Source organism: Callorhinus ursinus, unplaced genomic scaffold (genome assembly GCF_003265705.2).
Source record: "Callorhinus ursinus isolate GAN/ISIS: 27379988/994484 unplaced genomic scaffold, GSC_fseal_2.0 scaffold1, whole genome shotgun sequence".
NCBI classification, from domain to species: Eukaryota; Metazoa; Chordata; class Mammalia; order Carnivora; family Otariidae; genus Callorhinus; species Callorhinus ursinus.
The window spans coordinates 58,279,677-58,291,843 of NW_027397063.1; the positions used below are offsets into that span (position 1 = coordinate 58,279,677).

The 12,167-nt window shown below is 36.7% G+C and overlaps 1 protein-coding gene and 1 long non-coding RNA gene across 12 annotated transcripts in view; one reads left to right on the forward strand and one right to left on the reverse strand.

Moving 5' to 3' along the window:
• LOC141373084 (uncharacterized) overlaps positions 1-12,167 on the forward strand; it is a 33,301-nt gene that overhangs the window by 2,353 nt on the left and 18,781 nt on the right. The gene's annotated exons all lie outside the window — the stretch shown is intronic.
• The window catches only part of PARP9 (poly(ADP-ribose) polymerase family member 9), a 29,038-nt gene continuing 27,057 nt past the window's right edge, over positions 10,187-12,167 (reverse strand). For all 11 annotated transcript variants that reach the window (XM_025875183.2, XM_073894288.1, XM_025875173.2 and 8 more), the window contains one exon: positions 10,187-11,004. In XM_025875183.2, the coding sequence (XP_025730968.1) occupies positions 10,625-11,004 (380 nt within the window). In that variant the 3' untranslated portion in view covers positions 10,187-10,624. The remainder of the gene's footprint in view (positions 11,005-12,167) is intronic.

The window sequence follows — 12,167 nt, forward strand, 5'->3', positions numbered from 1 at the left end:
AAGATTCTCTTTTCCAAACATCCTTGCTAACATTTGGAAATGTCTGGCTTTTTTTTATTTTTGTCAATCTGATAGGTGTGAAAATAAATAATAACATAATTATACATATGTTATTACTTTAATATAAAAACATGTATTTACTTGAAATCATATATTATATTTCTTTTCTGTTGCATTAATGCTATTACTTAAAATGGCAACAGGACTAGCTGAAAGTGTAAACTAGTAAAATAGGAAGACTAACTATAATTAAGCAAATAACATACGAGAGAAAAATATAACAATTTTTGAAAGAGGGGGAGGGGCAGAGGGAGAGAGAGAGAATCTTAAGCAGGCTCCACGCCCAGTGCAGAGCTGGACATGGGGCTTGATCTCACAACCCTGAGACCATGATCTGAGCAGAAATCAAGAGTTGGGAATTTAAAATTTTTTTTTAAAGATTTTATTTATATAGTTGAGAGAGCGAGATTGAGAAAGAGCAAGTTGTGGGGAGGGGCAGAGGGAGAGAGAGAAGCAGACTCCCCACTGAGAAGGGAGCCTGACACAGGTCTCCATCTCAGGACCCTGAGATCATGACCTGAAGGCAGACACTTAACCAATTGAGCCACCCAGGCACCCCAATATTTTTATAACATAACATCTTTATGTTCTTTTCTGTCCTCTGGTACAGCAATTTATTTTAACTGTTTTAACTCTTTTTTGCACATTTAAATTTTGTGGGCTATATTATTCTATATTCTTAAGATACATAAATGTAAGAATTTTAAAGGAGAATGTAAATACAGTAGAAATAATTAAACAGATACTACCTATATTAAATAAAAAAAATAACAATGATATGTTTCTTTCTGTTCTGTGATACAATGGGATTTTTTATCCTTTATTTGCTTTTCCATTAATACTTCTCTGAACTGCCTGGAGCCTTTAGAACTTTTTTTTTTTTTTTTACATAATAGTTAAAGTCAATACGTAGTCTCTCAATGAAAGTGTTTGAGCACAGAATACTCGGGATTTTATTTGCTAGCACAGCACATTTCTAAATTTGTAGGGATTTGTTTCCAGCTCTCCAAAGTGTCTACCTACTTTGTATCTACAGACTTGCTTTGGTAAGCCAGATGTTTGTCAACTAGGTTCTTTGCCTCTCTAAATTAACCACGTAAGCTATCCCTATCTAAACTACTCATCGTTTTAAAAACATTCTGAAGCACATTGTATGTCATCACAAGTTAAACCTCTCTTCTCCAGAGAAAATGGTTTTAAAACACAAAAGTAATTTAAACTTGTGAAATTGAAGTTAGCTTCCAAGTTGTTTACAGTTTTAGTAAAGAAATTCAAAAAGTTAACTTAACTTGGTCACCTTTTTTTAGGGACTTCTTTTTTTCCTTAAGATTTATTTGTTTATTTTAAAGAGAGAGAGAGAGAGAGAGAACGTGCATGGCAGGGAGAGAGAGTCCCAAGCTGACTCCTCTGTGCTGAGCAGGGCTTCGTCTCAGGACCCTGAGATCACGACCTGAGTGGAACGCAAGAGTTGGGTGCTTAATTGACTGTGCCACCCAGGTGCCCCTTTTTAAGGACTTCTTAAAATGTTCTGAAATAATTTATTTCCAAAAAAAATTCATCTTTTTCTTTTTATCTGTTGGAGTTTCTGACTCAATCTAACATAACATTGAATAACTCAGGTGCAGTTGGTTCATCTTTTGCTAGATTCCTCATGCCCTCTTCAAGGATTATCAGACAGTTTTGGAGAACCAGCATGTTTATTTCTGTTTCACTGTAGTCCTCTCTATTCTCATCCTCAACATATTTCCAAATTGAAGCAGGACATTCTTCTTGTTCCACACTTTAAAAATACGATTTTAAGGCAGGCCATGATTTTAACATGTTTTCAATGGCTAGCAACAATGATAGTCATTTTTTATATATATATGTGTGTGTGTGTGTATATATATATGTATGTATAAAATGTGGTTTTATTTATTTACTTTCTTATTTTTTTAAGTAGTCTCTATACCCACCACAGGGCATGAACTCACAACCCTGAGATTAAAGTCGTGTGCTCTACTGACCGAGCCAGCCAGGCACCCCCAATGATAATCATCTTGTAAGCACATGTTTCAGGTAGCTATCTCCTTCCATTTCTATCAAGTCAAAAGTTTAATTAAATGCTTCTGCACATTTTGAGGAAACTAAAATGACCAAACACTTCCATTATGAAAACCTCCATATCCCAAGTAAGCAAACCACACCCTTTTTTATTTTTAGCAGTGTTGTGTATAAGGTACTTTGCAGATGAGATTGTTTCATTCTCTTTGGAAGTTTAGAAACTGAATATGATTTGTCAAAATTAACATTTGCACTGAAAGCAGATACATGAGCCAAGTCTACTTTGTCTTTGGACAAGATAGAGCACCCTTTGTTTTGTGTGTCTATGGTTTCATTTAAAATCTTAATAAGGGACGCTTGGGTGGCTCAGTTATTGAGCATCTGCCTTTGGCTCAGGTCATGATCCCAGGGTCCTGGGATCGAGCCCCGCATCGGGCTCCCTGCTCAGCAGGAAGCCGCTTCTCCCTCTCCCACTCCCCCTGCTTGTGTTCCCTCTCTCGCTATCTCTCTCTCTGTCAAATAAATAAAATAAAATCTTAAAAAAAAAACTTAATAACATTAAGAAACCAATTTGAAACTCCCATTTTTCAGGTCAAATTGCCTTAAGAGCTAGAGGGGAGTTTTGTTTTGTTTTGTTTTGAATCAGGAAATGTAACCTTATTCAATTCCATAGAGCAGTCAAAAGTACCCTACAGTAATGCACACTGGTTCATGTGATAGCCCGAGATAATTCAGCTGCTGTTTTCAGAAGTATTGGTGTCTTTGAGAAACTAAAAAACTTTTGATTGATCCTGAAGTACTTGTCTCTCTTATCCCAGACTTGAAAGATTCAGTCTCCATATGCACTCTAACAGCCTCTTCTCCGCCATAGCCAATCCCACATTCTTCTCTGCATATTGTGCAGTATGCTCTGTTTTTGTTATTTACCGTCCTAATCCAGTTATATTGTCTCTTCCATTGGTCATCATTACATTAGTCATTTAGCTTTCTTTTGCAGTGATATCTGGGTCATGCTGTTGGTGGTGTTATAACCATTCTCATCTTCATTATCACCACTCATAAAATACGGTCACTACATTCACAATGTTAAAAAAAATTCAACTTGTACAAGGCACAGCAGTTAATCCACAGGCAAAGCCAAAGATGGACTGCTAATGCTTCTGATTATAACGCACTTAAACTGCACACTTAAGTCATATCCCTCAGAATGATGCAACAGTGGATGATGATTATTGTGAACTGTGAATCATGGGTACCGGTATCAATGGCCAGGGGAAAAACCACCAATAGTAACTACAGATGTCAAAGAATCTATGCTCCATCTGACAGTAAAAGCAGTGTGGTTGCTTTCAGCCCCCATTTTTTTGGCTGTCATGTGGATGGGTTTTGTACTTTTCCCCCAATCTTCCACACCCATCGCAGACCAGGATTTTTTGTGTGTCCTGCAAGGGTTTCCCAGGATGTGGGAATTTTGGCACCAAAACCTGGAAGGTCAGGCAAATCAGGACAGTTGTCACTCTTCCCTACCTGTACTGGCAGGGGAAATGAAAAGAATCCATTTCATCTAGCCAGTATACCCATTCCCCAACCTGATGTGAGTGCTGGCAGATAACTTTCAACTGCCCCCTCCTCTGAGGAAGTATAGGCCTAACAGGAGCCAGCTTGCTAGAAGCCTCCTACTCCTACCCTCAAGGAAGAGGGAGGCAATAACTGACATCACTTCAAAAGGCCAACTGCTGTTACAGTGTTCAACTTAGTCTAATGGTACAATTTGTGCCCTAGAGCTTTCTCTTGGAGTTACACTGAAGCTAATCTTCAGCTGAGACCGTACTCCTGCTAGCTTTCTCCCTGCCCTATGCTGCCTTTATTCCCATATTCCCGAAAGCAGTTCCCCAATAAGTCACTTGAACAAGAATCCCCATCTTAGGCCCTGTCTAGACTTAGAACAACATCCAAATTTATTGTTTTCCATGTCCTTAACCAGTTGTCTAAGACCGTTCATTGAGATTAGTCCGTTGTTTTCCCAGTGAGCCACAGTTTTACTTCTGTCATACATATATATACATATACTCAGAGCTCTATACTGAGAAAAGTATGTATATAGACAGTCACATGATACTCAGAAAGTAAGAAGATCTAGTGAGCAAAAATGCAAGCATCAAATAACCAGTTTTGACTTGATATGGAAACTTGAATAAGAAATCAACTGTATTCTGTATCATGTGAATTCTGACTTTTAAGGATTTTGTTATTTGTCAGAGAGAGAGAGAGAGCGCACAATCAGGGGGAGCAGCCGGTAGAGGGAAAAGCAGGCTCCCCGCTGAGCAAGAGCCTGATGAGGGACTCGATCCCAGGACCCTGGGATCATGATCTGAGCGGAAGGCAGACACTTAACTGACTGAGTCACCCAGGCTGAGTTCTGACTTTTAAATGGTACAAAGCTTCTAATTGCAAATATCTGCTGCAAAATTGTATAAATGTGCCATAAAAATATTGACACCATTAAATGTGCAATGTGAAAAGGTACATCGTAAATATTGCAGAATATATGATTTTTACAGTATATAATAGTATATATTTATAGTACATAATTTTTATAATATATAAACCTGAAAGATATATTTCTCAAATATACATATTTATAAATTTGTATGTATTTTATTTGTATTAAACTCATATATAGAGATATACATTTGAGATATATATGTATGTATATATATTGTCAAGTTTCTACATTGGCATAGGTCTGTTTTGGAGCTTTCTGTTCTATTCAGTTGGTCTGTTTGCCTATTCCTGCACCAGTAACACATCAGAATTACTGTAGTTGATAACAAGTCATGATATGTTATAGTCGAGTCACCTCTACTTTGTTTTTCTTCTTTAAAATTACCTTGGCTCTTCTTGGGCCTTTTTATTTAATATAAATTTTATAATTACTCCATCAATTTCTATGAAGAGAATCTGTTGTGGTTTTGATTGAAATTTATTGATAAGATTTATTTTTGGAGAATAGAGATCTTTATTATATTGAGTCTTCTTTTTGATGACAACATAGTATATCTCTCCATTTATTTAGGTCTTCTTAAAGCCTTTGAATAACATTTTGTGATTTTTTTCATGAGATTTTTATACATCTTTTGTTAAACTTATTTCTAGTCACTTTATTTTTTTGATGTTGCTATTGTAATGGCAAAAATGTCATGATATTTATTTTCATGCTTAAGAATGAAATTGACTTATGTATAACTTCTGTTTACAACCTTGCAGAATGCTTCTATTCATTCTAACAATTTGTCTCCAGATTTCCTTGGATTTTCTATAGACAATCATATTTCCTGTGATTAATGACATTTTTATTTCACCACCACTAGTCATGTTTTTCATTTGTTCTTTACTGTGTTGGACAGGAGTTCTAATTCATTGCAGAAGGTAAGTGGTGATAGAAAGTATCCATTGTCTCATTCCTGATTTTGTAGGGAATCGTTCTAATGTTTTACCATGAAATATGATGCTTGCTCTAAGATTTTAATATCCTTTTATGAATTGCTTATTAAGTGACTTTTCTCCACATATTGAAATGAGCATACTCTTTAATATACTTTTATGGTGAGTTACACTAATAGATGTAGTTAAATTATCATTGCATTTCTGAAATAAACCCAACTTGACCATGATTTATTTATTTATACAGAGCTGAATTATATTTATTAATAGTTTGATTAAGATTTGTGCTTTGTGCATCTATTTACATAAATGAATCAGTCTTTATTTTTCCTATCTATACTGGTTGTCTATTTTTGGTATCAAGGTTAAACTAGCCTTGAAAAATTTGTTGGGGAATGTTCCCTCTTATTTATCTAAGAAGTTCTCTAGATGATTTTACATAAAATTGGAATTATCTGTTCTTTGAAGATTTGGTAGAACTCACTAGTAAAATCATCTTAGCCTGTTGTATTTGTTTACTTAGTAGGTAAAACTTTAATTGCTGATTCAACTTATTTAATAGATATTAGAAAATTCAGGATTTCTAGTTCTTCAGTCAATTGGGATAGGTTATATTTTTATAACAAAATCTATATTTTTTCTAAATTTTCAACTTATTAGCACAAAATTGTTTCTCATATTATTACCTTTAGATCTCTAATGTATTTTAGTTACATCCTCTTTTTATTCCTCAAATTCTTTATTTGTACCTTTTGTTTTATCTTTATCAATCTTACCAAAGATTTGTCTATTTTTTAAATCTTTACAAAGAAACAGTTATTGCTGTTATTATTTCTCTCTGTTTTATGTTTTTGTGTCTATTTCATTATTTTCTGTTTTTATCCTTTCAAGTTTACTCTGATTTTCTTAAGTTGGATACTTTGCTGATAATTTCTGCCTTTATTTTTTCTTAATATAAGCTTTAAGGTTATAAATAATTTAAGCACTATTTTAGCTTTATGTCACAAGCTCACACACAGGCATGTAACCAACTCAACCCTTAATGTCCAAGTCCCATTCCTGCAAATAGTCACCCTTTGGCCATTCTTGGTGCAGACTGTGGCATAATCCACCCTCAGGAGGACAGCCCCAAGAAAGAGGTTCAATTTAGGCCTTGGAAATAGACTTGGAGCTATTTAGGCAGGAAACTGGGGGTTCCAGGTACCTAGTAGGTGGTCTAGAAGTGGAGTATGCAGGCTTCAAATAGATACATTTTCTTGACCCTATAGACTACTCACCTTGTAAAGATGAGAAAACCTAGAGGAAGGCCAGAGTGGGGCCCTCTCAAATTAGAGGTTCAGGTCAGGGCCTCTCTTGCCCATATCCAAAGACAGTACCATATGAGACAGGAAGCATGCTTCTTTCAAGAGGAAGAATGCTGCCACAGCAATTAGACAAGAAAAAGAAATAAAAGGCATCCAAATTGGTAAGGAAGAAGTAAAATTTTAACTATTTGCAGATGCTATGATACTATACATAGAAAACACTAAAGACTCCACTAAAAAACTATTAGAACTGATAAATGAATTCAGTAAAGTTGCAGGATACAAACTCAATATACAGAAATTCACTGCATTTCTATACACTAATAATGAAGTAGCAGAAAGAGAAATCAAGAAAACAATCCCATTTACACTTGCATCCAAAAGAGTAAAATACCTAGCAATAAACCTAGGTGGTGAAAGACCTGTACTCTTAAAACTATAAAACACTGAAGAAAGAAACTGAAGATGACACAAACAAATGGAAAGATATTCCATGCTCATGGATTGGAAGAACAAATATTGTTAAAATGTCCATACTATCCAAAGCAACCTACACATTTAATGCAATTCCTATCAAAGTACTAACGGCATTTTTCACAGAACCAGAACAAATACTCCTAAAATCTGTATGGAACAACAAAAAACCCTAAGAAGCCAAAGCAATCTTGAAAAAAAAGAACAAAACTGGAGGTATCACAATCCTAGATTTCAAGATATATTACAAGCTGTAGTAATCAAAACAGTATGGTACTGGCACAAGAATAGACACATAGATCAATGGAATAGAATGGAGAGCCCAGAAATAAACCCACAATTATGTGGTCAATTAATCTTCAACAAAGGAGACAAGAATATACAATTGGAAGAAGTCTCTTCAACAAATGGTAATGGAAAATACTGGACAGCAACAGGCAAATGAATAAAACTGGACCACTTTCTTATAGCACACACAAAAATAAACTCAAAACGGATTAAGGGCCTAAACGTGAGACCTGAAACCATAAAAATCCTAGAAGAGAGCACAGGCAGTAATTTCTGACATTTTTTTAGATATGTTTCCTCAGGCAAGGGAAACGAAGGCAAAAACAACCTACTGGGACTACATCAAAATAAGAAGCTTCTGAGGAGCTAAGACGGTGGCATAGTAGGAGGACCCTACGCCCCTCTCATTCCTAGAGCACAACCAGATAACTATCAAATCATTCTGAATACCCATAAAAACGACCTGAGGACTGACAGAACAAACTGCACAACTGGAGGGAGAGAAGAGGCCACATCAAGGAAAGTAGGAAGTGCAGAGACGTGGTTTGTGAGAGAAACAAACTAAAAAGCTTCTGCACAGCAAAGGTAACAATCGACAAAATTAAAAGAAAACCTACAGAATGGGAGAAGGTATTTGCAAATGACATATCTGATAATGACTCAATATCCAAAATATATAAAGTTGTATATATATACAACTCAATACCCAAAAAGCAAATAATCCAGTTTATAAATGGGGCAGAAGTCATGAATAGACATTTCTCCAAATAAGACATACAGATGACCAACAGATACATGAAAAGATGCTTAACATCGTTCATCAGGGAAATGCAAATCAAAACCACAATGAGATATCACTGGCACCTGTCAGAATGGCTAAAATCAAAAACACAAGAAACAATTTGTATACCTGAAAGTAATACTATACTGTATGTTAACGAACTGGAATTTAAATAAAAGCTTAAAAAAATTTTTAAACACAAGAAACAACAAGTGTTGGCAAGGATGTGGAGAAAAGGTACTCTCATGTAATGCAAATTGGTACAGTCACTGTGGATAACAGTGTGGAGAAAAAAAAAGATAACAGTATGGAGGTTCCTCAAAAAATTAAAAATAGAATTGTCAAATGATCCAGTAATTCCACTATTGCCAAGGAATACAAAAACACTAATTTGAAAAGATATATGCACCCCTATGTTCATTGCAGCATTATTTACAAGAGTCAAATTATGGAAGCAGCCCAAGTGTCCATTGACAGAGGAATGGATGAAGAAGATGTGATATATATATATAGATATATAGATATATCTATATATATATATACAATTGGACATTTGCCTGTTGCTGTCCAGTATTTCCATTACCATTGGTTGAAGATACTTTTTTCAATTGTGTGAGTATATATATATATATGCAGCCCCCCAAAAAGAATGAAATCTTGCCATTTGCAACAACATGAATGGAGCTAGAGAGTATAATGCTAAGCAAAGTCAGTCAGAGAAAGACAAATACCATATAATTTCACTCATATGTGGAATTTAGGAAACAAAACAAAGAAAAAAAAAGAGAGAAACCAAGAAACAGACTCTTAACTATAGAGAATAAACATGGTTACCAGAGGGGAGGTGGGGGTGGGGGTGAAATAGGTGAAGGGAATTAAAAAAAAAAAAAGAGGAAGAATGCTGGTTATAGTAAGATGAGGCGGAAGAAGTATTCTGTGCAAAGATATGAGGGTCAGGAAATTTGGGGAGTACAGAGAACTATGGATTTCAGAACAGGCAAGAGATACATGGTGAGACTATCTGGCCTCTATATTGTAGAACTCTGAAGTAAAATTTGGGCAAAGTTCCAGTGGATTCAGCCTTTATAAGAACTATTCTCTCGGCATAAAATACACTTCCAACTCTACTCCTGATTTGCTGCATCCCTCATTCATCTAACTCTTATACATACTTCAGGTCTCAGCTTGAGTTCAGGTCTCACTTTCCCTAGAAGGCCTTCCTCCCATCCCCTTATTAATTTATCACCCTCCCTCTTAAATTTTTCCAAAGAATATATAATTCCTCTTTTGTTATAGTCAATCACATAGCTGACTTTCTGATTATTCAGGCTGAAAGCTTTCTGAAGACTTTTGTTTTGTCCTGCATCATATCCCCAGCACCTAGAAAATGACTGAAACACATCTGGTGATCAAGAAATATTTGGCAAATTAATAATTTGGCCTTGGGGCACCTGGGTGGCTCAGTCGGTTGAGCGTCCGACTTGATTTCAGTTAAGGTCTTGATCTCCAGGTTCTGGGACTGAGCCCCATGTCAGGCTCCATACTCAGCAGGGAGTCTGTTTGAGATTGTCTCCCTTTCCCCACCCCCTCACCCCCCCAACTCATGCACACTTCCTCTTTTTCTCTCTCTCTACAATAAATATATCTTAAAAAATAAATAACTTGGCCTCATGATGCTTGAGTGGCATTGCTTGATATGGTTGAATCCAAATAGGATATCAGTAGAATATCAGCCTTTTGATGTTCTTCCACTTTGAATAATGTCATTTTACATACAACTTTTCAAAGCCAGTTACTCAGACAAAGGTGGTTTATTTTGATATCTAAAACACTATATAAGATTCTCTGGAAAATATAAAATCATCCTGCTGTTACACTATCATTTTAGAAAAATAAAAAGGCTTGGATTATATACTAGAAACACCCCCTTCATCACATGTAAAACATTTTTGCTGTTACCTATATAGTAAAACAGATGAAAGGACAACTTGAAGGAGAGGGAATGGTCCTGAGAGTGTTTGGGTTGGGATCTACCCACCCCAATCCCAAGCAGTGAAGACAAAGATGAAAGAACTAAGATGCTAGTTTGTGGTGGGTCCCCTCAATAACCCAATCGGTTCATATGGACAACCCATCTGACATATTCAAACCACTCTTTGATCACTGATGGTCATTATTTGGAGAGTTCCTCCAAAGCAAGCACATGCCGGTTGTTAAAATGATGTGGAGGCTAATCCACAGAGCTACCCCTTGAGAATCTTGCTCCAGGCTTCTGTGAAGACAGCATCCTTGGTCCTGATGAGTGATTCCATGGCTGTACATGATTCTGGGTGCAAGTCCACAAATACTGGGGCATTGCCTGAGTGTTACTAAAAATAACAAAGGTTTCAGGGCTGGAGACATTGTCAACCACACTGTCATGGCAATCTGTGTCTCCAGGACTCAATGGTGGGGGAACGATATGTAACTGATGACCCTGGCAGAAGGAGCCTGTGAGTACTTCAGCTTCAAACACATATATCAGTTCGTCTATGGCTGATGTTTTCTTGACCTGGTACGCTAGGTTTTTCAGGTTCTTGGTGAAGTATATACCAACTCCATATTTTGGGTCTGATAAAAGAAAAAAGGTTAAAAGATTATTAGGATCTGATGAATCATATTGCCTATGTGGGTACTACTATGTAGTCTCTCTCCAGTCCTCCAAATAATCACCACCTCCTGGTCCCAAGTCCCTGTCTGTAGCAAAGACACCTAAAGTTGTTCTCTTGAAACAAATTATCATTGGTATCATCAGCCTAATAATAGCTTGCATTTATATACCTACCTTCCTTTTTATTTTCCTTCCTCTCTCCCTATTTTTTTCTTTACATTTACTTCGGATTTAATGGAATATTGTTGCAGACTCGAGAGCAGCACTGAACAACAGAAGTTCAATGTAAGCCATATATGTAATTTTAAATTTTCTAGTAGCCACATTAAAATTAATTTACTAATTTTTATTTAATCTCTGATAGCCAATATGTTATCATTTCAACTTGTAATCAATATAAAAATTATTAAGGAGATATTTTACATTCTTCCCTGGAAAGAGAAGAAACAGAGAAGACATGACTAGAACTCTTGGGGAATCTGAGAAGGGACTCAGTTCACTGCCCCACTCTGTCAAGAGAGCCCTGGGAGTCAAGATAGGGCAGAACAACAAGAATCTCAGAAAAACAGGGAGTAGAGGACTTCCAGAGTAAAAGGAAGCATCGTGTGACTCTACTGGGTGCAGCCCCCTCCTCCAGCCTGGCCGCTAAGTGGAAAGCAGTAACGGCTGGGGAAGACATCCAGAACAGGTGAAGAATGCTGCACAAGACCTTGCATTTCAGCCTGGAGGATGTACACACACAAAAATTTCCTGCGCTGCAGGAGGGGCACAGACAATGGCCTAGAAAGGAATTCCCTCGGCATGAAAAACAGAGTGCCCTGTGTAGACACTAAGAACAAAGGGCACCATAAATTTAAGCACAGGAGGGTGCTAATGACCAAAGCCCGGAGTGGTTTTTCCAGCAGGGGACATCTGGAGACAGAGAACAGACAGATGCAGAACCAGACCACTCTCCCCACAGTGCCTGTCCCATCATCTAAAGCTTTCTCAAAAGAAAAGAAGGGGAAAAAAACTTGCAGGAACTGAGTTTAAACCCCAAAGGGACTAAGAAAACTCTGAAAATGACTGAGTTCATCTTGAGCTGTCCAGATGGGAGTTTTCCACCTCTGTAGACATGGGAGCA